At 38.4% G+C, this 27,913-nt stretch overlaps 2 protein-coding genes across 2 annotated transcripts; both read right to left on the bottom strand.

Annotated features, from left to right (window-relative positions):
* Positions 1-1,328: 1,328 nt before the first annotated feature.
* Positions 1,329-21,181, bottom strand: LOC146579063 (high affinity immunoglobulin gamma Fc receptor I-like). Its single transcript, XM_085267895.1, has 9 exons — positions 21,112-21,181; positions 20,522-20,782; positions 20,194-20,439; positions 9,180-9,425; positions 8,398-8,658; positions 8,071-8,316; positions 7,693-7,821; positions 7,325-7,390; positions 1,329-1,456 (listed from the first exon to the last, which is right to left on the bottom strand). The coding sequence occupies exons 1-9, from the start codon at positions 21,152-21,154 to the stop codon at positions 1,329-1,331; spliced, it is 1,626 nt and encodes a 541-aa protein (XP_085124021.1). The 5' UTR covers positions 21,155-21,181.
* A 1,813-nt stretch (positions 21,182-22,994) lies between these two features.
* Positions 22,995-27,532, bottom strand: LOC146579064 (high affinity immunoglobulin epsilon receptor subunit alpha-like). Its single transcript, XM_085267897.1, has 7 exons — positions 27,502-27,532; positions 27,264-27,305; positions 26,781-27,041; positions 26,454-26,699; positions 26,146-26,271; positions 25,936-25,995; positions 22,995-23,089 (listed from the first exon to the last, which is right to left on the bottom strand). The coding sequence occupies exons 1-7, from the start codon at positions 27,530-27,532 to the stop codon at positions 22,995-22,997; spliced, it is 861 nt and encodes a 286-aa protein (XP_085124023.1).
* Between the last annotated feature and the right edge of the window lie 381 nt (positions 27,533-27,913).

A 27,913-nucleotide genomic window follows, 5' to 3' on the forward strand; every position in this document is an offset into this window, starting at 1 on the left:
GTGCGTTGGTGGTTCTTTGTGTCTGGGGGTGGGCGTCCGGGTACACACCGGCTCACTCCTTGGCGGCCGCTTATTGGGGCTCGCTCGGGCCACTTCGGAGGTGGGGTGCCCCCGGCCTCTCGGCCTGGGGCTCGGTCACTCAGGCACAGCTGGCTGCCGGCGAGCTCACGGGCGCGTCACTGCAACTCCCCCTGGCTTCTGCTCCGCGGCTGCTGAGTGAACCCTCATCTGGGACTCTCCTCAGCTCTTACTGGGACAGTGGCGCGGCTGCCCCTCTGTTGGTCTTCCTTGGTCTCTTGTGTTCTGAGGGCCTCTGGATGTCTGGAGTTTTGATCTCCTCCATACCTGCTTGATACCATAGAGGACAGGGCTGTGGCTCCCCACACTCCCTAGCAGATCATTACATGGAGAAACCTTTGGAATGCAAGCATGCTGATCCACACAGGTATGCACACAGGTGTACACATGGGTATTCACAGACGCGGACTACAGCTTTCTTGGCTGCTGCCTCAAAGCACATTGTGCGCTGTCTATCTTGCGTGCTGCACAATATTGTTTATTATTTAGTAACTATTGATATCTACTGCTAGCTAGTTTATTGTGATGGTGCTTTTTTTTCTTATTATGTTGCTCTTTGTTGTTTGCTGTCTCCTCTGTTTTTTTTCTCCATACAGGTGACCCAGGTGTTTTTTTTGTTTGTTTGTTTGTTTGTTTGTTTGTTTGTTTTTTTCTCTCTTCCCCCCCTTCTCACCATCTCTTCTCCCCTTTGGTTTTCTTTCTCTCCCTCTCTTTCTTTCATTCTTTCCCCCTGTCCTATCCCACAGTCATGTCTGTCCCGTTTGTAGCAACTGAAAATAAAATAAATTCATAATTATAATAAAGGTCAATCAAATGGACCAATATGGCAAGGCCATGATGATCCACTTGGTAAAATAAATCCGCTTGGCATCTTTCTTGGCCTTAAGACAACAATTCTGATGGCTATAGATCCAAACGGGACAAAAAAAAAAAAAAAAAGAACTCGGATGCGGCGGGTTCTTACCATCTGTGACCCTGGCTGTTTAGGACTTTATTTTGGCCTCAAACAGCGCTGCCTTCTTCCTGTTTACCCTACGTCATCGGAGCACATTCACCCGAGGCTGCTTTATTGGTCGCCATGCTGACGGGATATGAGGGGAGGTGGAGCAAATATAAACAACCTACAATTACTGCCTGCTACCACGGATGGACAGGGAGTTAAATTAGCTCTCTTAAATGCAAGATCTGTATCAAATAAAACTCGTGTTCTTCGGGACTTTTTTGATACTCATAAGCTGGACATCATGTTCCTAACTGAGACATGGCTGCGTGTTGGTGAAGTGGCACCCTTGCTGGAACTTTGCCCCTCCGATGCCAGCTTTTTCAGCTCCTCCAGGTTGTCTAGGAGGGGAGGCGGGGTAGCCTCTATCATCAAAGACTGTTTTAAATGCAAACAGATACAAAGTCCTGGTGTTTTTACCTCATTTGAGTCCCAACTCCTGACTTTAAGCTGTCCTGTGGTTCTAATTATAGTCATCTATCGTCAACCTAAATATAATGGCTTGTTTATTTCGGAATTTTCAGACTTCTTGACATGTTTTATCGCTCACTACGAAAGGATTCTTATAGTGGGGGACTTTAATATTCATCTGTGTTGTGAGGATAAACCCCTGGTCAAAGATTTCTTAAATGTAATTGATTCCTTAAACGTCACACAATTTGTGTCTGGGCCAACACGTAAGGGACCTTGTCTGGGGTTACGGACTGAATGTATCAGTGACTGAAAATTGTGTTTTACCTATGTTAGACCACTCAGCAATTTTATTTGATATTTTAATCCCTAAATCTCCAGCTTCTGCGAGGGGAAGATTGCCCCTCAGATCATCTCGTTATATTAGCCCCGAAGCATTGCTTGGAGTTAAATTACATCTACCTGATGTGTTGGACCCTATTTATACCCAGGAGTTATGTGTAGACACCTTGACTGTGAACCTTAATAATACACTTCTTGAACTACTGGACTCTGTTGCTCCCGTAAAGAAGTCGAAATGTCAAAAAAGGAACCCTATGCCTTGGCTAAATGAGTAACTCTTGAACTTGAGAAGAAATTGTAAAAAAGCATAGCGTTACTGGAGATCTTCCAGACTAGAAGTATTTCTCCAGGCTTGGAAGGACTCACTGTCTTCTTTTCAATCAGCGATGTCGGCAGCGAAAGCAAATTATTTCTCAAATCTTATCATGAGTCATAAACATAACTCAAAACTCCTTTTCAACACAGTGTCCCAACTTACAACAGTAAGTCAACTCTCTGCTGTTCTAATTTGACAGCTCATGACTTTCTTATGTTTTTCAGAGACAGGGCTGAAACACTTAGAAATCAGATTACTCCCTCCTCAAGCTTTACATTAGACTACTCGGCTGCTTTGCCTGTTGGTGCTGATAAACTATTTTCTGACTTCGAGGTTATTTCCCTGTATGGATTAACTAAGGTTGTAAAAGCAGCTCGATGTACAATCTGTTGCCTGGGCTACAAAGGAACTGTGGTCAGCATTAGGACCCTACATTCTGTTTCTTTTAAATACTTCACTGACGACCAGAGTCTTTCCTGAATGTTTTAAATCAGCTGTGGTAGTGCCAATTTTGAAAAAGCCTGGACTGGATGTTGATATGGTCGTAAACTATAGACCTATCTCACATCTGTCTTTTTTATCTAAAATCTTTGAAAAAGTGGTTTTTAAGCAGCTCACTGAGCATTTGTCAACAAGCAATCTGTTTGAACCATTTCAGTCTGCTTTTAGACCAAATCACTTTAGTAAAACAGCTTTAGTAAAAGTGGTAAATGATCTGCTGGTAAATGCAGACAACGATCGCACTTCAGTTTTATTACTGCTGGATCTAAGTGCTGCGTTTGACACTGTGGATCACTGCATTTTATTAGATAGGCTTGAACATTTTATTGGAATTACAGGAAATGTTTTATCGTGGCTGAGATCTTACTTGTCTGGGAGGTCTCAGACTGTTAGTTTTAAAAATGATCTCTCTGAGACCTGTGCAGTGAGGCATGGGGTCCCTCAGGGCTCTGTACTTGGACCATTGCTATTTTCTATGTACCTGCTGCCTCTTGGTGTTCTTTTACGTTCTTTTAATGTAACTTTAACCATTGGAAATTGTGCTGAAGTCTCTAAACTAGAATCTTGTCTATCTGCAATTAAGGGCTGGTTATCGGATAATTTCTTGCTCCTAAATACTGATAAAACAGAGTTGATGGTCATTGAGCCACACAAATTTCAGCACTTGTCCCAAATTTAATCTTGAGAAATTATGACAGTGTCATAAATTGTAGGGACAAGGTAAACAACTTGGGCGTGTGGTTTGACGTGGTGCTCTCTTTCGAGTCTCATGTAAGAGATAACAAAGACCGCCTTTTATCATTTGAGGAACATAGCCAGAATCAGACAAGTTTTGTCAAGCGACACTGCAGAGGTTCTTGTCCATGCATTTGTGTCCTCACGTATTGATTATTATAATGCTCTTCTTTCTGGGCTACCAAATAAAAGTTTTAGAGGTCTACAGATGGTGCAAAATGCAGCTGCTCGCATTTTAACAAGAACTGGGAAATTTGAGCACATTAGCCCTGTTCTGAGATCTCTGCATTGGCTACCTTGTCAGGTTCGAGCAGATTTTAAGGTCCTGCTGCTCACCTACAAGGCTTTAAACAGACTGGCACCTTCATACGTCTCCGACCTTTTACATCTTTACGTTCCATCCCGTGCTCTCCGATCTCAGGACTCTGGCCTTCTAAAGGTTCCTAGAGCCAGAAAAAAGACAATTGGAGAACGTGCTTTTTCTTTTCGTGCCCCGTTTCTGTGGAACACCCTCCCTCAAGATGTTAGGCAGGCATGCTCCGTGGAGGTTTTTAAAACTAAGCTGAAGACACATTTGTTCACCTTATCTAACAAGTCTTAATTCTATGGCTTTTAGTTTTTAAATTCTTACTGTTTTTAACTTGTATTGTGTCTTTTACGTGTATTGCTATGTATCACTTTTACTTGTTCCCATGTTCTAGTGGGTCCTGTTGTGGCTCTAATGTGAAAGAGGATATAATGTAATATAATATAATATAATATAATATAATATAATATAATATAATATAATATAATATAATAAATTTACCCTACCGCCTACTGGTGTTGGCCAGAGGGGCTGATGGCGCGATATGGCAGCCTGGCTTCTGTCAGTCTGCCCCAGGGCAGCTGTGGCTACAACCATAGCTTGTCTCCACCAGTGTGTGAATGTGAGAGTGAATGAATAGTGGCATTGTAAAGCGCTTTGGGTGCCTTGAAAAGCGCTATATAAATCCAATCCATTACTATTATTATTATTATTAAATTACTTACGAGTTTAATTTGTCAGCAACTTTCTGCCAGCCCTCTCTCCTTGCTTTTGCAGCCTTTGCAGTGTTCCCTTGCATTTTAATTAAACCCTGAAACTCCTGAAATCCCTCAATCAAGAGTTCTTGCTCTGCTGCCGAAAAATACTGAGCGCGCTCCTTCGACATTTTCGCCGACCAATCAAAGGGTTGCCGATCAATGTTTCTACTATCGATGCGTAGCTCCTGTTAAGCCACCCAGTGATCTCACATTACTTCATCCAGCTATACTAATCGTCAACAACAGGTGTGTTCGGAGAACCGTAATAGCGAGCTCAACGTTAGCGCGATGATTTGATCTTGGATGTAGTAAGCGAGGTACGAAGAACAGACCCCAGGGCCTCTTAATTTTGTTGTTGTGTTTAGCAATTTGTTGGTGTGATTTGCACTTCAGGGCCACCGTACCCGGAGGCCCTGATGGTAAAAAAAAAAACTACATTTCTGCGCGTCACTTCCGGTTTCGGGCAGGTAATGGCGGACATGCAAAAGTTCGCGCTGACGTCTATTCCAACTAGGAAGTGTTATGAACAGCTGATCGGATCGGCAAAGCGTGTTTCTGAAATATTATGTTTTTGTTCCTGCAAGCGCTTTTTATGCAGTTTTTGCAAAGCTTTATGTGGAAGGAAACTGTGACCTAGGACAAGCTGATGGCATAAGATGTAAGTACAACTCCTCCGGTTTCATATGCAAAAACAATTATTGCGCTAGCTTACGTGGTTGCAGAGCTACCTGGATTTAAAAATAGTTACGCAAAACGGAGTGTACCCGCTCTGACTGGCTCTAAAGGGTTAAGCCTTGTGTTTTCCTCTGCCTGTGTTGCGATCTTAACCTTATTCCTGTGTGTTCCATAGTGCTTAGTTTTTTGTATTTTCAGTTTAGTTTTTGTATTCTTCGTTTAGCTGGTTCTCTTTTGCCATCTAGCAATAAATCTAAGTTTGAGTTTACTTTCTGCCTCCAAGTGTCTGCACAGTAGGTCCTCCTTACACTACTCCTGCCTGCACGCAGCCTTTACATGACACTTTGAGGCTATATTTTTTTAGTAACTACATGGATATTAAAAATCACCCACAAAAATTATTTTATCTGAGCTGAGCACTAAATCAGATAAAAAAAGAGAAATCACATAGAAACTGAGTAAAGCCCAGGAGACGCAATTCAAATGCCTGATGCGTAGCTTTGTTCAGAATAGGCCAAGGCTTTGGAATTAATTAAAACATCAGAAGTACAAATGCAAGCCAACACCAGAAAGCAGTGTGGCAACCTCTGCTTCAGATGGAAACTCAAACATCTCACACTTTGATCTTTCTTTTTGTTGAAAACCAAACCACAGAACAAATCCCACTGTGAGGGATAAAAAAGAAGCAGCCAGAGACACAAAATGTCTGTCCTTAAGAGTGCATGCAAACCACAATGTACTACCCCTCACTCTACATGTAAAGACACTTCATGCTTCACGCTTCTAACACGCTGTGTTAGAAAATGGTTGAAGTTTGGTTTGTACTTACATTTAAAACCATTAAAAAAAGCTACCCTCATGATTATAACCCACTCTGACCTTCTGAAAATAAATTACCTTTCTTATTTTGCAGAGAACAGAATGAGAAGGGAGGTAGTAATATTATTAGACTTTATTTAGCCACTCAAAATACGACCTACTGTATTCTGTACTCACTGAGGCCAAACCCAGAGGAGCTGAGCACTGCAACCCAAGAACTAAATTAAATGATCTTCTTTGTTACCATAGAGTCACCAACACTAACTCAGCTCTTGACTTCTGCTCTGACACAGTTTAACCAAATCAATGTAGAACATCAGATCATTATCTGTGGCTTTGCTGAGCTATAGCTGTTGCTGCAGCATGAAATAAGACACCACTTATTTGTCCTAGATACTAGACCACATTTCAGTTAAAGACATGCTCAGTATCAAACTTTGCATGTGTATTTCACTGATGACCACAAACCTGGTGCATATGTTTTTGAAAAAAAAAAGAGAGGCGACACTTTCAGATTAGCAGTTGACCACATTCATGCACTTGAATTGTTTATGAGCAAGTGCACATGCAAGAAGGACAGCACTAATTGAACAATGCGCTTTACATTTAACTTTGAAATAACAGAGATAATGTTTTTATTAGCATTTGAACTTTATAACAATTACAGACATGAACACCAAAAACTGATGCCAATGTATTACTTACTAATCAATTACAAAAACAATATGTGTTGGGTATAATGCATTATAAAGTATTCACATTGGCATAACCACATTCGATTTTTCAGTGTTTAGTTATGTAACACAATGCTGTACTAAAATCTATTACATAAAAATTTAATTATGTGACATCAAAATTTTACTGTGTGTTTCATTTTTTTTGGCAATTTTACAGAGTAAAGAGAAGCTTACATAATAAGTATTGGGCACATTTATTTCTTCAGAGAGTAATAAAATAACGTGTTGAATTACTTAGTTAAGAAATGTAACAGGTAATGTGTAATAGAATACTTATTTAAATAACAACTCCAACATTGCTGAAAAATTTGGGATACCTAATTTTTTTTCCTCTATTAAATGTGATTGTGTCTTCAGTCAGCTCTCTTTCTGCAACCTGTAAGATATACAGGAAAAATAGACCCCCCACCCACCTTCCCCCCAAAAAGGCAGAAAACAAAAAATGTCAAAACATAATGGCAACCATTTGCTTTTGTACGCATTACACACCAATAATAACTTATTTTCGTAGCTCCAAAAAAAAGTATGAACATTTTAGTTATGAAACATTAGCTCTCCTATCACGACTTGTCTTTTATATTTACTACCCATCACATATTATCAAAATGGAGCACATAAGGCATCAATAATAACAAGTAGTCTCACCTTTGGGTTGAGTGTTACCCAGGCCTAACGTGTAGTAAATGGCTGTAGAATATAAAATATCTTCATCTGATGGAGAAAGACAGTCAAAGTGAGAGGAACGATATGTATACAGTAACATCATCTCAAAATCTCAGATTCTGTCTTTCTTTGACTTCCTCTTATTACTTTGTCTGGATGCGGTTGTCAAATCTCATAATTTATGATTGTATTCTGTTTCTTCTTTTCTTACAGAAGAATGCATCCTGAGACAATTATAAAGAAGATTAATTATGTAGTATTATTAACCCAATTTGCTGCTGCTTTGACATACATACATACATACACTTTTGAAAGTTATGCATAAATTATAATTATGTTATTTTCTTTACCTCTGTCCCAGTAACCTTCGCCAAAATAATACAGTCCCACTATCCCCACCAACAGAGCAGTCAGTAAAATGGTGGCAATAATCCATGGTGGTGCAGCAGAGAAGGAGTCTCTCCCCTCTTGGCGACTCTCTGGGTTAGTTGTGGAATTTACATTTTGAGAGTGTAAACAATGGTTAAAAAAATACTCAAAATATGAAGTAACAGGAAAAAAAATAAACCATCCAAATCCATTAAAATCACTATTTCCAATTACACTACAATGTTCTAAATGGCCAGGGAAGGTTTAGTTATCTAAATCTACAAATAACAGTTTTACTAAAAAGAACATCAGCAGTAATCGGTATGGCATATACTTATCTTAAAACATCTGTGTCTCACCTGTGACTTTCAGCCAGCTCTCTGGTGATAATCCAGCTCCTGAGATGTGACACTTGTAAAGTCCTTCATCTGACTTGGAAACTTCCTGGATGGTCATGCTTCCTGTGGAGGTTCTATGGATAAGACGTCCATTTTTGTAGAAATCAGCAGCTAAGTTGGAGGAAGTTGTTTTGTTTCTGCAGCTCAGAGTCACAGTTTCTTGCATTAACACAGGAACAGCAGGACTCTCCAGGATCACAGAACCATCTGAAACAGCATGCATTTGTTATTTATTTTATATACATTTTAAATTAAATGACTCATTAAATATTCTTTCTGCAAACGTACCAGTGACAAACATATTAATACTGTTGCTTCTTGTCCCTCCCCCAGTCTCATACCAGTACTCTCCACTGTTGTCTGTATAAACTGTTTTAATCTTGCAGGATGATCCTGTTGGTGTTCTCTCGTTAGTTATGTTACATGGTTTTATTTTCCCTTTGAATTTATGCACAACTTCACAATAAACAACTCCTTCACAGTGAAATGTTACTGTTTCGTATTTAAAGAACTGCAATCTGTTTGGAACAATATGAAGAAAAACTGCATCTGAAACAAAGAAAAAGGAAACTTTAGTTTAAAGTTTTACTTCAAAAAATGCTGTTCTGTGTGATCCACCTGACTCAAACAGGCTGTCCTCTACACAGTCATTTAAAAAAATGCTTTGCTTCGAACATTACAGCTAACAACTGTACTTTTCTGTTTCAGTGCAGCTAGCCAAGTAATGAAGAGTCCATTACTGCTAAAGAGACAGAGTGAAAATAGACAGTTTCTTAATGTAAAAGTCATTGTTGCAGCCAGGAATGAAAGTTGAAGTTGAACTGAGTTTTTGTTTTAGTGTTGCTATTTTCTTCTGAGTTATCAATTCTGTCCCTATTAGCAGCAACTGGTCGACCAACCACATGAGGTCACATTCCATACAGACGGAAGATGACACTAAACATGTTTTTCGAACTTTGACTTGACCCAGTTATTTTTTTTAATCTAGCCGACAGTGTTACATCTACTAAAAAGAACATGGGCAGTAATTCATATGGCATCTATGTATATACTATAGCTCAGTGTCTCACCTGTGACTTTCAGCCAGCTCTCTGGTGATTCTCCAACTCCTGAGATGCGACACTTGTAAAGCCCTACATCTGACTTGGAAACTCTCTGGATGGTCATGTTTCCTGTGGAGCTTCTATGGATGTGACGTCCATCTTTGTAGAAATCAGCTTTGAAGTTGAAGGATGCAATTTTGTTTCTGCAGCTCAGAGTCACAGTTTCTTCCATTAACACAGGAACAGCAGGACTCTCCAGGATAACAGAACCCTCTGAAACAACAAGTATTTAATATTTATTTTATATTAACTTAAAATGATTCATTAAATATTATTTCTGCAAAAGTACCAGTGACAGAGATGTTGATGCTGTTGCTTCTCGTCCCTCCTTCAGTTTCATACCAGTACTCTCCACTGTCGTCTGTATAAGTAGTTTTAATCTTGCAGGATGATCCTGTTGGTGTTCTCTCATTTGTTTTGTTACATGATTTTATTTTCCCTTTGAATTTATGCATAACTTCACAATAATCGACTCCTTCACAGTAAAATGTCACTGCATCATATTCAAAGAACTGCAATCTGTTTGGATAAATATGAAGAGAAACTGCATCTGAAACAAAGAAAAAGGAAAACTTTAGTTTAAAGTTTTACTACTGAAACTGGTGTGTGTTACGAGTTCAAAATTGGGGATGGAGACGAGAAAAAACCACAATAACAACACTGGTCCGGCCGGGTTAAGTCAAACAATGATTTTAATAGTCACACGCGTGGGAGATGGACACTGTATGCAGACAGCCTCAGTTCTCAAAATGGTGGAGCATTGATCAAACTCTTATAGCCTCTGGTGCCTCCACCTTATCATAAAAGCCTAAACATTCACATGCTTTTCTCTCACACGGCGCCTAAGCTACGACCTTGGCTCCCTGTTTATCTGCTCCTGCTGAGATGGGGCAGAAAACTCCAGCATATTCTGTTCTCTTCTAATCAGACAAATAAGGCGATGACTTTCTGCAAACAGTATTTCTTATAACATCATAAAACAATATCATTCATCCACAATAAATCAGCAGTCTAATGTAATGCAAATCAGTTTAACTAATGCAATAGTTATCACCTTCTTCCAATTCAGGAGAATAATGCAAACTTAAACTACATAATAATTCACAATTTTTAATTAGGGGTCTAACATGGCATAACATAATAATATTATAATTTTACATGTGCTAGATTTAAGTAAAGAAAGAATAAAAAGAGTAAATTAAAAAACCTGCAATTCCTGTGATGATGAACCAAGAACAGAGAGCAGAAGAGGTTCACAAAAGAACAAGTTGTGCTGCTTCCTACTTTTTTGACTAAATTGCTGTCTCCTCTGAAATCTTAAATATTTTTCACATAGATGAGCAAACAGCTGGTACTCACCAACTTTCTGACCCTGTACACCCATTAGAGTCATGATGGTCATCACTGAAGAGAGATAAAGATTTACTAAGATACATGTTGAATCCTACAGCTACTAATAAATTCATTGTCACAAAAATGCTTTTGTCTTAAAGTAAAAAGAAACAAAAACAAAGTCATATTTTTTTACAGAATTATTAACTTAGCATTTATAGTAATGTAGAAAAAAGAGAAAGTACTCACACAGTATGATGCAGAGAGCTCTGATCTCCATGTCTCCTTGCCGCAGACTGAAGACTGACATATTTTCAGAGGGCATCTACTAAACCAATTTTAATATAAATTGAATATTTTTATGACTTTAGGCAATGAAACAATATAGTTTTACAGTTTCCAAAGAAGCTCAGTTGCTTTTGTGTTAAGTCAACCCTCACTGTTTCAGTTCACTGTCAGTGGGCGGAACAAAAAACCCATTCAGACTAATGCTGTGTTTGATGCAGCTTGTAGACTGGTTCATGTTTCCTGTGCACAGTTGGGTGAACTGTGCTGAGATATGTCACAGAAGTAGTGAACATTTGAAACATCTTCCAGGGGTACTCAGCCCACTCAAGGAATTACCAAAGTCATTGAAGCTATTTTTCGTCACAGGATAGTTAATATCGCTATAGATAAATAATTGCAATTCCGTTATTCACACATAGTTCAGGTTTACATGAATGTAAGTCACACTTCCATTCAGGTATACTCAGAAAATGTTTGAGAGAGTGTGATGGTAAGCCACACATGGTAAGACTCACACCAGTAGTTCGTGTCACTACTCGTCCAATATATTATTTCATTATTAAATTAGCTCATTTCTCCATCACACCTTGCAATGTTTATATGAAGTGCACACATATCAATGCTGCAAGGTTAAATTATATTTTATGTTGTATTAATACCAATTTTATTTTGTTAGACATACCTGGTGGTTTGGCTTTTTCTTACTGGTAAAGGGCTGGGGCATCTGAAGTTCTCCTGAGAGTCTCAATGGACTGAACCACATGCTTCATTGCCTGGAAGGTGTTTAGAGTTTATTTCATTGTTTTGTGTTGGTTGGTTATGTGGCAGCCATTTTGTCTTCTCTTCATGTGTTATATATTTTAGCTAAACCAGTAATAAAGTTCCCTGATATGTCAATGCAAGAGGTCAGTTTGGCTTATGTATGTTTGAGATTTGTTTGTTATTATTTTGAGTTTAGTTTATTGAGTTGATTTACCTTTTTATTTGTCAGTCCAAGCTTTGGATTTGTTAATCATTTTTTCACATTTCTGGGTAAATACAAACTTTATTTTTGAACTAAACACCTGTGTGCTCTATACTGCTTTACTACTTGGTCCCCGACAGAGAGCATCTATGCATGTTGAATGAGCACCTCATCACAACAGCTAAACCATATCCTGTTATTCATTATCATTATGTCACCAAAACTCGCTGAGCGTTTGACTTTTGCTTTCACACATTTTTGACCAAACAAATGGTAAAAGGCACTTAATTTTCTTTGGCTTTATTAAATAGCTTCTGCTGCAGCATGAAACAAAACATCACTTATTATGTCTGGGTACTAGACCACAATTCAGCCAAAGACATGTTCAGTCTCAAACAGGTTTACTTCATTGCTGACCACAAACTTGGTTCTTCTGTTTTGAGAAAGCAATATGACACCTTCCGAGTAGTGGTTGACCACACTAGGTGCATTTGAAAGCTGCAGGAGCTTTTTTCTTGTAAAAGCATTCATATATGTGTACAAGGACAAAGCAAATGAAACTGAAAGCAGATGATTAAATACACATGAACTACAATAAATTATACACAAGCACATCAAATCCAGCTGCACTGCTTTTAAATTGGAACAACTGTATTTAATTGGGTTACTACATTGTTATTACATTAACCAGTCTAATCTAAAGCTCCACACTTATCTAAGGTTATGAGCTTTGTGTAGTGACTGAAAACAATAGATCAAGGATGTAACAGCTGTTGAAATGCTAGTGTTTCACCACCAGGCAGAGCTCTTGTAATGCTAATGCCATTAATGCATTTTATTTTATGTTTTTATTTTTATGTTAAACATGTTTAAAATGTTCCTATTTGTATACAGGATTAGTATACTGTTAATTTGACACATGCAAAATAATTGATTTAAGTAAGTTTAAGGTAAGGGCAGAAGTCACTTCTATTTAGAAAAAAGGTTACAGAGATCATACAAATCCACTATTCTTAAAATCAAAAATTCTAAAATTCACAGATCTGGTTCATTTTCTCACAGCACAAATTATATATAAAGCAATAAATAACATGCTTCCTGACAATATTCTAAAAATGTTTTCTAAAAGGGAACGGGGATACAATTTGAGGGGGGAATTAAATTTAAAACATCCTCGTATCCGTACAACATTAAAAAGTTTTTGCATCTCTGTGTGTGGAGTGAAGCTGTGGAACAGACTAAGTAAAGATATGAAGCAATGTCCAAGCATGGCGCAGTTTAAAAAGCGGTTTAAGGATATGGTTTTTACAGGGTACAGGGAAAAGGTAGAGATTTGATAGGGTGTTCTTGTCTAATATTTTCATGTGTGTGCGCATGCACGGGTATGTTGGTATGGATATATATATATATATATATATATATATATATATATATATATATATATATATATATATATATATATATATGTAGGTTTTGTATCCTTGAGGTGTTAATGGGGTTATTGAAAATGTGTATATGTGCGTATGTGTGTATATATGTATGTATGGATAGATAGAAACATATATGTGTATATATTAAAAAAAAATTACACATAACATATAATGTAATTGCAAGGAGGTATTTCTGTAGTCTATTGATACTAGATAGTGGAAAAGGGGTGGGATTAAATAAGCTTATGCTTCTTCCTGCTCCTTTTTGAACATGGACGTTATTTGGAGTTGTGGTTGCTCGTTTTCCTTTTGTTTGCTTTGTTCATTTGTCTCTTTTAATTCTATTTTTTTAATACTTTTTCAACATGTTCAAAATAAAGATTCAATCAATCAATCAAGGTCAGAGAAGCTGCTCATGGTGGCTGTCTAGCCGTGTGATTATCAAGCTAAGGAAGAAATAATAAGTTTCCAAATACACCAGTTTGTCCACTGGTGTGTTTGTTTATATTTTCGGAATTTTATATTGTCATATGTTTTAATGTTGAAATATAATGCATTGGACATTTGTGTTCACCAGTTGTACGGTGTACCTGTGTATGTTAAGAGGATCACAGTAAGTTATTGGCTCATAATCAAGGAACTGTGATCTGTTTTGAAAAACACAAAAACTGCATCTGAGTCAAAATAAAGATTCACTTTATTTTTTGTATTTTTTTTAATAACTAAAATGGGAAAGCAAACTAAATGAAATCACAGGGTAAAATAATAAATCTCAAATTGCATGAAATGATGTTCAAGCAGTTTAACTAGCCAGTACTTACCAACTCTGATCGTGTGCACAACAGGATCATCACACTCATCACTGAAAAGACAAAAAAGTGCTAAACTTTAAAGCTACTGATAAATGTATTTGTTATTTAGCATTGTGCATTTGTTATGATTCCTCGACATAAAACTTTTAAAACAACACAGTAATTTAAAAACTTTACTAACTTAAACAGATTCCTTATATTTTAGTTTTAATCTGGGAAAGAAGAAAGTACTCCGTGAGTTTGATGCAGAGGGCTCTGACCTCCATGACGTCTGGAGTATTTTACAGGGAAGGCAGAGTAACTAGATTCCCAGAACTCAACTCTCAGGTAAGCTAATCAAAAGTTTCTTTATCAGGTCTAAATCTAAATCACTGTCTAATTACTTTCACAGATAAATCTCTAGTCTCTCAGAAGGCTCAGAACTCTAAAACTCTCTCAGCTCTCCAGTAGAATGGCAGATGCATATTAAGCAGGCTGATTCCTGAAGTATCTGGCTCAGGTGGACGTCACACTTTGCCTCTCCTAAGTGTGAAATGGATATGAAGTTACAGTACCAGCAGGAGGAGATAATATGTTTAAAACCAACAAGTCGTTACTTACTAAGGATGGTAAGAATTACATTTCAGCCATTCAATGCCAGAATATTATTAACCTAGATGTAAATGTGTTAGTAGTGTCTCTTTAAATGTTGGCTTGAAATAAAATATTGTCCGTTGCTGGTACTGAAGCTTCCTTACAAAGTGTGACAACCACACAGTGGAACAGCATATCTATTACATGATTTACCGTGATATTAACTTGCTCAGGCAGCAGATCTGGGATGTGGAAACACATGACAGTGGTGGTGTTGGCAGCATCTGATCAATCACAAAGGCAGTTTTCTTCCACACAAGAAGCATCACAGACATAATCGGATGGTGAGGTGGAAATTGCTTAAGTTTGTTGCAGATCAAAGCAACATTAATTTTGTAGATAGAACAGGTACACTTGCTGTGTGTTCTATGTTCTAGTAGCTAAAATAGCACTAAAGTAAAAGAGACCATGCAACAGATTAGAATCAAGTATACTATAGGCTAGTATTATATTTTTCTAAATCACAAAATTAATACACAAACAAAAAATGCAGTTTTAAGTTCCTGAAGTGATTTACACCAGTAAAAACTGAACCATCTTTGTAACACAGAAACGCTCGAGGAGAACCCTGAAATCAAATCAAATCAAAATCAAATCACTTTTATTGTCACATCACATGTGCAGGCACACTGGCACAGCACATGCGAGTGAAATTCTTGTGTGCGAGCCCCACAAGCAACAGAGATGTGCAAAACACAACAACACAAACGAGCAAAATACAAGAATGGCCAACCTGAAACTAATAAATATATGTACAATATATAATAGTGTATGCATTTCTGGATGTGTATACTAAATGTTTTTCTACGTGTGTGTGTGTGTGTGTGTGTGTGTGTGTGTGTGTGTGTGTGTGTGTGTGTGTGTGTGTGTATACACATTTTTACAAATTAAATAGTAAAAAATAATAAAATAAAATATATAAAAATATACAGAAGTTACACGGATAAGTCAAACTCCTCTTGTACAGGTCTCAGGACAGCTGTGTCAGCTGGAAGGTGAATGGACACACCCACTTTAGAGCAGGAATGAAAATACACTTGATAGACAAAGGCAGATCTGCACCTGGAGGACAAGGAGGGCCATAAAAAATTTGGTAGCAAATGCGACCAAATTTTTCAGTGGTGCGACTCAAAAAACTTTTTGGTTGAACCTGTGCGACCAAATGTTCGGCTAGCAAAAAAAAAAAAAAAAAAAATCTGCAACCTTCCCTGTGGTCAACAACAGACACACATTATGCCCCTATTGTGGACTCAACCAATCAGAGATAGTCAGGGGCGGGACCGCTCTGACTGGCCGTGGTCCAGTTGAAAGTGCAGGTGGAAGTGGGAGGTGAGTAGCTTGAATAAAGCGATATCAATTCATTAAATCCTGAATCGACTTTTAAATATAACTGTGTTTTGCCAGAAACGCCAGATTCTCAGATTAAAGCTCACAAAACCATTTCAACAACAACCAAACAGCAGATGAGAGCAGGTACATGGACTCCACACAAAGACGTAAACACAGAGCGGACCGTGAGAATCAGCTTTGTCTTTCTCGGCTTTCTCACCCGACGGCCCGCAGACGGACACGCTGTCGGAGCTTAGCGGTTCTGATGCGTCCGGTCCGCGCTGTGATTACGTCTTGTTGCGCTGATTCTGAGCTGCAGGTTTTGTCTCTCCAACCAAAATTCACTGAGCCAGCAGCAAAACAAGCAGCAAACTGCGCTTCACATTTGATCAATGTCGTCATGAATTTTGCTGTTTTGCTTCCACGACTATTAAAATCACACTTCATGCACAGCTAGCTCTCTCTCTCTCTCTCTCTCTCTGTACTTCAAGAACAGTTTCCCGTCTCCAATCTCCGTTTTCTGTATTATTCATTCGCTTATTACCCACCAGTCTACCGTTGTTTACAGCGCTGTGGCTGCTGTCTTTTTCTTTTCTTTTTTTCACTTAAATGACCTCGGACAAGAAAGCCTATTTTTTCTGTTGTTCAATACTGAAGAAATTTAAACTTTATATGCAGAACATTGTAGAATATTTTTAAGGTTATCTGCTATAAAAAGCCAGACCAGGAAAATCTCCTTTATGTTTTTTGGTGTTTTATTCTCAGTTACTTTCACACAAAGGCATCTGCTGTGATGTTCACAATTCTGATGAAGTCAGTACTGATAAATGATCAGAATTATAATATTTCTGACTGTCTGAGGCTAAGTTGAATCAAATCGGGACTTTGAAAACCAGAATCGAATGGATTATAGAAATCAGTGATGATACCCAGCCCTATGAGCAGCCTAGGCACGACAGAAGTGGATGTAGCTGTAATAGGAAAAGAACTATTGCTAACTTTTCTGTTAAGTTAAAGCCTGATCCTTCTGAAATTCATAGCCAGTGCTCTGACACGGTGTCATCAATCTTTGAATGCTGAAAAAGCACAGTGTATCCAGAAAAACACATTATATTATATCAGTTATTATAAAAAATTTTGTGCGCCTAACTTTTGTGCCGGTACGCCTAACTTTTTAAAGTTAGGCGTACCGGTACGCCCATGGCAAAAAGTTAGTCTAGAGCCCTGCAGTGGGTCCCTTTGCATTGATGGCAGCATGTGTTCATTTCAATCCATCTCTGCCACCTGCAGTAAATCATGAACATTGCAGCATTCACTTTCGTCAGGCAGAAAAACACTACATGCTTGTTGACCCTGAGTACAATTTTGACTATGATGAAGAATAATAACCAGATGTGCATATAAGAAATCATCTTTAGGACCAGCTGCAAATATATCAATAATTTTTTTAGCTTTTTATTTTTTTTTATCATTATTCAGCACATCAGCATATTAAAGTGTTTCACCTAGAGTTATATACTGTATTTGTATTAATCATTGCACATTATTGTTGGCAACTATGGTCTATAGCAAGGCAGCCACTGCTAAAGTTTTGCAGATCCAATTCCATTATCAATATCACTTATCCATGTTCTTATCGATTCTCATTGGCTCCACTTTGACAGTCACCACCATCACTAAGCAGCATGTGGAAGACATTACATTTGCAAATGAATTACCTGCTGTATGGTTAGATGGCTGTGTATGTTGGAGGCATTTCACATCTTTTTTGCGATCAGTGTTGGAGCTATTACTCAAAAAAATGTAATATTACACATTTAAAACACTTTTCTTAAAAGCAATGTGGTGCATTAGTGAATATCTAACTTCCAGGAGAATGTAACTCAGTATACAACTTGTTAAATTGCTTTTGCATTTGTCTGTAAAATAACCTGAAACACACCATCTCATAATTACTATTTAACAATATAAACTTATAGGCTACGACACAAATCCCTATCCTAATGAGGACACAGATATGATATTTGTCTTTGGTATTTAGTTATGAACACAAAGCCGGTAGTACAAAGCAAAGATGAAAACCAGCACAATGTGATCACCACAATCATTCGGTTTCAGAACCAAGAACAGGTGGAAATGGAAACTGGAGCCTGGCTGCCCATCCATTTTTTACTTGCTTAACTCATTCACTGCCAGCCATTTTCATGGCAGTCAATGTAAGCCTTTCAATTGACGTCTATAGACGTCAATGGCAGTGAATGAGTTAAGTTCACAGTCTGGCTGCTGGACTGGGGTAGGCATTCACTCAGCTTTAGTATCACTTTTGTTTCTTGGCTAGCTTAGCATTAGCATGCTGCCTTTATAGATTGTTGCAAAGAACCAAGATGTGTTAACATACTGCATAATGCAGTTTTTTGTCCAGTTGCCACTTCACCATTACGCTCTTGCCCTTTTTGCAATAAAAAAGTAATAATACATATAATAGTAGTAAAAAGTGCTATTATTTTTCTCTCTGGGATATGAACTAAAATCAGCTGATTGTGCAACTTGAACTGATAAATGGAATCAGTAAGTAAACAAGGAAATGTACAACTCTTCTTTATTCCAATCTCTATGTAGCAGTCAGTGAGGTGACTTCATCCTTGGGAAAGATACTAATGCTTGACTTGGTCTGTGTTCATCAGAGTATGAATGTTAGATACAAAAACAGTGTTTGTGTGAATGGCTGGCAATAAAATAGAACCAGAATTATAATATTTTAATTATCCCTATGTGGTTTACAGTTGCTCCAAGACATTAACAGTAACATAGTGAACTAATTAAATATTGCAATACATTATAAAGTTTACAAAATATAGCTCTAATATATACAAATAGCTCAATTACAGACACCAAAATATTACAGAGGTTCATATTAGGCCAACGTATCACCATCATCCAGGTACATGGTTATAATACCTCAAATGTTGCTTAAATGGTAATAATTTCTTCATGAGGGGCAATTGGGAAATTGATCAGTGTTCAAAATGTCTATAACTACATTCATCAGTGAGAGGTATGAGTCTGTGCATCAATATAAATTGGATAATGAATACTTATTACTTCTCATGCATTTCCTCAATAATGACATTTTTAAAGTGTAATTGTTTTCCTTTTTGTGTTGTTTTTTTGTATTTTGCCTTTTGCAAAACGTACTGTGTTGTCTTTTTTTTAACATAGGGAGTGCGGCACTACCCACACGACCTCGACTTCACATGGTCTGGCTCTGAGGTGTCACCAACATTTAAAACATCACAGCATTTTAACAACAATAAATGTAACAATCTCTACATTTTAGTTTGATAATGAAAATTAAAGTTTGATGCAGAGACACATCACATGCACATAATTGTGCATGTCTTGCAGAGACATTATTGACCACTGCCAAAAAAAGAAAAAAACACCTATAAAAAACAGTCCTAACCACTCTGTGTCTAAGCAGTCACAGCACATGATGCATCAAATAGAGCGTGAGGTAAAGTAAAGTAATGAGGTACAGCTTTCTATTGTCTATTTGTGCTACTTGTAATCATTCACTGCTTGCAGTAACATGACATTTACATTTACATGGGACTGAACTTGAGTTAGTTTTTGCGGCTCTGAATTTCCCAGAATTAAGAAGTCCCACCACCACCAGCAGCAGAGCCACCATCACCATGGTGAACACGGTCCGTAAGACGAGGTAGATATGAGAAGGGGTTTATCTCAGTGTCTGTGTGATGAGTTTTCAAGTGATTGACTGGAGAGATGATAGAAATTAATTAACTATATGTGGTCACCTTGGTTATTTATCTTGGATCTACATTTAATTAAATTCAAGGGCTGAGAAGTTGCCAGAGATGCAGTTCCTCCAATGTCCACTAGAGGGGAAAGTTAGTTAATCCCCATAGACTGCCAAACTGTTAAAGGCTTAACTAGGGAAGAAACCATGTCACTCGTGTGACAAAAATATAGTGAATTATTTAGTAATGAAACAGTTTTTAATCACACAAAGCAGGAGACAGGAGTGATGAGAATAGAGTTAGACTACAATTTCTGCTGATTTTGTCTGACAGAATAGAAAGTTTCTTTATAGCTGACACATTGCTCACATATTACAGTTGTAATACGACTGGCATTAAAAGGGAGAAAAAAATACCTCTTCATTGTCTCACCTGTGGTACTGAGCCAGGTCTCTGGTGATTCTCCAGCTCCTGAGATGCTGCACTTGTAATATCCTTCATCAGACTTTGAAACTCTGTGGATGGTCATGTTTTGTGTGGAGTTGGTGCTGATGTGGAGTCCATCTTTATAGAAATCAGTTGTGAAGTTGAAGGAAGTTGTCTTGTTTCTGCAGCCCAAGGTCACAGTTTCTCCCTCCATCACAGGAACAGCAGGGATCTCCAGGATCACAGAACCAGCTAAGTAACATGAGTCTGATATTTAGTTGATATTACATGTAATTAAAATGAATCACAAAATATTGTCTCACTGCAAACATACCAGTGACAGAGATGTTGATACTGTTGCTTCTGATCACTCCTTTAGTCTCTTGCCAGTACTCCCCACTGTCATCACGATAAACATTTGTGATGGTGCAGGATGATCCTGTCGGTGTTCTCTTGTTAGTTTTGGGACATGTTTTTATTTTCCCTTTGACTTTATGCATAACTTCACAATAATCGACTCCTTCACAGTAAAATGTCACTGCATCATATTCAAAGAACTGCAATCTGTTTGGATAAATATGAAGAGAAACTGCATCTAGATGAAGAAAAAGAGACAGTTTACTGATTAATTCAAAAACTTCTGGAGTTACTCTTACAATAAAACAAAATGGAAAGCATAACAGTAAATAAAATCCTCATCATAACTGGGTAATTGGCTATGAGAACTTTCCCAGTGATTAAACCCAGAATTAGGGGGAAGAACGACAAGAGATGCAGTACAGGGCCAAAAGTTGGACGCCAGCCTGTGACACTGTACTCAGAGCTAAACTGGCACATCCTTTTTTACTTCTTTTAAACTGCCTACTGCTTCGAACTAAAAAATAAAATTAATGGTCATACCAATGAGAAACAGATTATACTCACCAGCTTTCTGAGAATGTGAGCAGAGCAGGACTGCAATGATCATCACTGATAAGCCAAAAACACAGATAAAAATCAGTATATTCACTTTTAAAACTTGTTGAATCTAGCAGCTAAAAATGGTATTTGTTACATCTCTAATGTGCCACCAAAAGGGTCCTCAGTATGATAGCTTTAAATTTACAACATTTTCACATTACCAAAGTCTTTATAGTTTAGCTTTAATGCATAAATGGAGACAGTACTCACACAGTCTGATGCAGAGAGCTCTGACCTCCATGATGTCTTGCTGCAGACCAACAGACTCTCTTTCTGTGACTAATTTGAAAGAACTCTAAATAGTTTTCAGAGAACCAGAGGTGAGGTTGTGGTTGGTCATCTGACACAAAGACCGCCTGATGCTGCCTTCAGTGAAACTTGTAGTTATTTAACCTTCATCTTATGCTTGGATTAGAGCAGCAATGGGTTCGTTATTCTTCTGCTTTTTTATTTAATCAAACAGTTACTCTACATTTTGTGATGAAGCCAGTTTTAAACTGAAGCTGGAAGCAGCGAAAAAGAGATCCACATAACTATTTCAAGCAATGTCAGAATTATTTGAATACATACATAAAAGTTGGTGTTTTCTGATACATATAGACGATTGTTTTAATCTTCTACTGCAGAAGATAAAAACAATACTTTATAGTGAAGACACACATTTCAGTGCAAACTTGTCATCTTATGCTGTGTTTAGCAGGAAGAGTTGTGGACCCAATATGAGGGAGTCAAAGGCTGAACTGGACTCAGAATCAGTTTTATTTGAATAATTAATTTAAGTTACATTTGTATTATATTATAACATATTTATATTATAAGTTATAAGTTAAATTTGAATAATTTAACTGGCAGGCACTCAGAGATCCAAACAGGCAAAATATGCAGCAAGAACGAGATCGTGACACTGGATGAAGAGAGAGAAAGACCATATATGCGCAAGAGGGAATCAGGGCAGAGGGAAAACACCTGCGGAAGATGGATGGACATAATCTAACTGATGAGACAGGGGAAGCAAAACTGAACATGTGCACACAACAAAAGACTCAGAATAAAACAAATAATAAAACACAAGAAACACATGAGATGCAGTTTGTCTAAATACAGAGAACAGAGGAAGGAAACAGACACAAGACCACGAAGACACAAAATGGGGGCGAGTGAGTGAAGGACATGCAGCATGACAGAAACCGGACAGACACACAGAGACATGAATGGGAAACAGATGCAAAAACATGGTGACAAGACAGACTTTACAGTGAGGTACAACTAACTAACACAGGAGATTCTGGGGAGGCAAGACAAAGACAAACAGGACACGAAAGAGAACCGACCAAATAAACAAGTAACTAAGAACTAGAAATACACATGATTAAACTACAAGCAGAAGGAAACTAAACAATACCAAATAAATAAGAAACACATATCACCACAATAATAAACAAAGTCCAAAAACACTGGGTCATTAGAGTTCCAAAAAAAGAACAAGCAGTTTAGGGGCTTGGCCACGTAGCCAGTGGCCTACACAGAGCAGTTCGGGTCGGCCGTGCGGCCAGCAGCGCAGAGCCCTCTCATTGGGTTCTGGGACTGGCTAAACACCAGCTGTCCCCACCTGAGAAATGGGTATGGTTGGAGGGATGGGCTTGCTTCTTCCTAACGGACAGTCTCACACACAGACAGAGTTCTGGCAAGCAGAAAGGTGACAGTTTATTTAGAAAAGGGGTGAACCACAGTGCTATATATATATTTTAACAGTGAGTTGGGCAGGGGTCCAGGGGGAAGAGGAAAGGGAATCCACACACACACTTTCCTCTTCAGCACCATCACCACCACTTCTCTTCTGCACATACTCACTCCTCTTCAGCCACTGTCTCATCCAGATCTCCACTCATGCTGCCGTACACAGAAATCACAAGGGAGGGTCTGTCACAAGATCCAGTGAAATCTATATATAGAGAGCACAGGTTAGTTCAACAGGTGAGTAAACAAAGAGCGATTTCTAAGAAAGAGGTGAGAGAACAAAAACAAGTTCAACGTTCCCACAACTAACTGCTCCGTGCCAGAGAATTAAATAGTTACAGAGCACCCTGGTGTTATGGCACTGATCATTAACAGGTGGTGGCAATCAGCACAGGTGTGCGGGCCAAGAGCAAGAGCCCATAACGAGCTCCACCCAGGCAGGCAGGAGAGAGTGAGAGAGAACAACACATAAACAAAACCTGCAGCCATCACGAGCCAGCCAGAGAGGGATGGGATCATGACACTAGGAACAGGGAAAGGCGCAAGAAGTAGCTGGACACCAACTGCCCCTGCATGAGGAACATGTACAGGTGCAGGAATGAACTGGGTTATGGCTATCCTCATCTGGGGAGCAGGTGATGGCTGGACACCAGCTGTCCCCACCCCAGGAACTAATATGAGTGCGGGAACCAGTAGACCAGCATAAGTTTACTGTAATTAATTAAAGGGAAGCACAGAGAAGCTGAGTATGTCTCATAACCATTTCTTCATCATCGCTAACACTCAGCTTATGACTTCTGCTTTCACACAGTGCGGTCAAACAAAAGTAGAAAGCCACATAATTTTCTTTGACTATATTGAACAGAAACGGCACTTATTTCTGAGTACAAGACCGCATCTAAGTTAGAGACATGCTCAGTATCAGACTTTGCATCACTGACAACAAACTTGCATTTGCATCTGTTTTGCAAAATAAAGTAATGTGACATTTTCAGATTAATGGACACCACAATTAGCTTTTTTTCACGTAATGGTATTTATAGAGCTGTAAACTGATAAAGCAGATGGGACACCGGAAATCACTAACAACAGTTATATAAGAAGCAAAGCACCTCCCATAGAACATCCTGAGGAACATGGTTCGAATGCCTTCTCCAAGTCCACAAAACACATGCAGACTGGTTGGGCCAACTCATGCACCCTCAAGTATCATTGAGAGCGTAAAGAGTTTGTCCAGTGTTCCACCAACCTGGACAAAAATCGCATTGCTCTTCCTGAATCAAATGTTCGAATAATGGACAGATTCTCCTTTCCAGCACCCTGGCACCTTCTAGTCCCCCTTTTTGAAGTTCTGAAGCACCCCCACCCGGTCTGCCACTTCATAGGTACTGCCCATGATCTCCATGCAACATTGCAGAGGTGTGTAAATCAAGAGAGCCCTACAACATCCATAGTCTTCAGGAACTCAGGGTGAACCTAATCCAACCTAGCAGCCCTGCCACCGAGGAGTTGTTTAACTGCTTCAGTGACCTCACTCCCTGTGATGGAGAGTTGTCACCCCTATCCCAGACACTGCTTCTCCTATGGAAGATGTGTCAGTGGGATTAAGGAGGTAATCCCACTGATAAAGTATCCCTTCCACCGCCCGAGAATATCCTCAGTCAAAGTCAGCAGCGCTCCACCCACACTTTACCGTTTCCCCTCCTGAGTTGTCAGAATCTCTTCAAGGTAGTCCGAAAGCATTTTTCCATGGCCTCTCCGAAGTCCAGCCACTCAAACCACTGCCTGAGTTGTGTTCTGCTTGGCCTAAGTGTCCCCAATATCCCCTGAATGCTGTCAAAGCTCTGATGGAGGTGGGAGTTGAAGATTGTAGGGATGGGGTCATCTCCTAGGCATTCCCAACACACCCCAGGTCTGTCCAGCTTCCTCCCCCACAGTGTGATCCACCTGATCAGCAGGTGGTGATCAGTTGACAGCTCAGTACCTCTCTTTACGCAACTTTCCAATATATGGCTGTAGATCTGATGATACGATTACAAAGTTGATCATTGACCTGAGGCCTAGGGTGTTCTGGTGCCATGTGCACTTATGGACACATGAGCATTGAGTGAGTCCCCAGGTGGATCACCCATTACGATGATTTTTTTAAATTGAGTTGCAACTTGTGGGTAAGTGTCACTAGACCCATATTCTGGACACATATTTGACAGCCTGAGCTGTAGAATATGGATCTAGAGGACAGTACATCTTTGTCTAATAGAGGAAAGCAGTAAAGCTGAGAGGTCATCACTTATATTAACAGTAATATAACGGATGATGATCTTTGGTTATCATTCACTGTGGTCATTCAATTTCATGTGAATTTTTAGGAAAATCTCTCATTCAGAGTTAGAAATGAAAATCAATACCATTTCTATCAGTCCGTTATGTTACCTGCTGCTAGCAGGACTCTGAGGTAAAAACAAACAAACAAACAACCCTTTAATGTGTGCTAAGCTATGGTATAATTTTCTGGCTCCTACTCAATACTTTGCATAAAGGAGAGAAAACATGGTTGTTCTTTATATAACACTGAACAAAGAAAATAAAAATATCCTACACGTTGAAAATTATCACTAAAATCTCCAAATTTATAAATGATTAGATATACAAACAAAAATGCAGGTAATAGCAACAAGAAAACTTATTATGATTGTCTGCTTGTCAATTTAGAGACATGTTTTATAAAATACCTTTCTTCTTCCTGTTTTTTTTTCTTATAACAGCATACATTTCTCTGACTGGATTCACAATATTGGCCGCTGTGGAAGCTGTAAAATAACAAAAGTTATCAAAATATATGAAAACAGGCACAGACTCTTGCTTAGCTTAATAAATAGTCTATAGCCTTAGCCTATCAATAAATAAATAAATTAAAAAATAAACTCAGTATAACTTCAGTACAATATCCAAATAATCGATAAGAGCATTTCTGTTTCAAATTATATATCTTCCAGTTTCCTTCAGTTTGATGGTATAAAAACAACACTGCCACAGTGTTTGTGTTCTGACCTGTTTGATCGTTGGCTGAGCCTGAACCATTGACTGTTGTTGATGGACAGAAGAAATTTGCTGAAGGGAAAAAAGAATATAGCCAACATAGCCAGCGAGAAAGAAATGAACATTGTTTTCAAACATTATGCACCAACTAAACTTAACCACATAATAAACATAATCCATGTAAAAACATTTAGGTAGCAGCAATTGGTGTTTTTTTTTTACCTCTCTCCCAGCAACATTTGCCAAAGTGGTACAGTCCCACCAACAACAACAGAGCACCGAATACAGTAGTGGAAATGATCCAAGGTGTGGCATCACAGGTGAAAAGTCTTGTATCTTTGTAAATGTCTGGATTAGTTGCTGAATTATTAAAAGCTAAAAAAATAAGCGGAAGATAAAATGTTAATTCAAGCTTCCTTATACTGAGATGATGTTTAAAACGTTACATATCTGGCATTAAAAGCTTCTAAAAACCTGAGGGACGGACAATCAGACAACACAACAGGAAGGTTATAAAGGCTTCAAATCACCCCTGACACTGAGCCAGCTCTCTGATGATTCTCCAACTCCCGAAATCCCACACTTGTAAAGTCCTTCATCAGACTTGGAAACTCTGTGGATTGTCACGTTTCCTGTGGAGCTATTATGGATGGGATGTCCATATTTATAGAAATCAGTTTTGAAGTTGGAAGAAGCCATCTTGTTTCTGCAGCTCAGAGTCACATTTCCTTCCTCTATTACAGGAATGGCAGGACTCTCCAGGATCACAGAGCCAACTGTATGAGACAAGTCTGTGATTCATGTGACAATAAAATAATTTAAAATCACAAAATATTGTTACCTTGTTGTAAACATACCAGTGACAGTTATGTTGATTTTGTTGCTTCTTTTCCCTCCTTCAGTCTCACACCAGTACTCTCCACCATCATCTGGATAAATATTTGAAATGGTGCAGTATGATCCTGTTGGTGTTTTCATGTTAGTTTTATTACATGATTCTATTTTCCCTTTGAATTTATGAACAACTTGACAATAAAGGACCCCATCACAGTAAAATGTTACTGGTTCATATTCAAAGAACTGCAGTCTGTTTGGACTGATTCGAAAGGACACTGCATCTGAGAAAAGAACAAACGAAAAGAATCACTGATGAGCTTTACCTAAATATTGAGAAAACAACATTTCAGGAAAAAAGGAAAATGAACTGAAAATGTGCACCATAACTCTTTATATACATGATCACAAAAGAATACTTTTTTTCCTACTTTTCATATATTTGGTCCACAAAACACAAAATACTAAACAACATCCATATCAACAAGCAATTTTTTGATACTTGCCAACTTTCTGACCATGTGCACAAAGGACCACAAGAGTCATAACTGAAGAGACAAAAAAAAGATACAAATTATTGAGGCCTACAGTGCAATAATAATAACATCTCAGGATGGCACAACTAAATTAGAAAATATTTTCTGAAAGTTAAAAAAAGAAAAGTATTACATCTAAACCTCATTATTAAATTTACTAAACTATTTATAATTTAGCTCTAATGTAGAAAAAGAAAAAAGTACGTACACAGTTTGATGCACAGAGCTCTGACCTCCATGCTGTCTTGCTGCTGACTATGTGCACACTTGACAAATGTTAAGTCAGTGAGCAGGGGGTGTTTCCTGTGTGGCTTCTTTCTGCAGCTGAAGCGATGCTAAACATTTTAAAATAGTATTTGAATAAGCTACGTTACATTAAAGTTACCCGCAGTTTCAGATCACTATAAAAGGGGAGAAAACAAACTGCTGCTTTTAATACAACTTGCAGTCATTGCATATCTATCATGTCTGCCTTCTTAGTTTCATGCATCAGCATGTTAACACATGGTTTTCATTGTGACAGTAATAAACAAATCCTCATCATTTATATCACTGTTGTTATTTGTCCTCTCACCCCTACTGTCATACATATAGGGCCTTGGGGGTGGGCACCCTGAACG

The sequence above is a fragment of the Mchenga conophoros genome, linkage group LG3 (assembly GCF_057382185.1).
Source record: "Mchenga conophoros isolate Kocher_MC1m ecotype Shallow Benthic linkage group LG3, M_conophoros_male_GT1.1, whole genome shotgun sequence".
NCBI lineage: Eukaryota > Metazoa > Chordata > Actinopteri > Cichliformes > Cichlidae > Mchenga > Mchenga conophoros.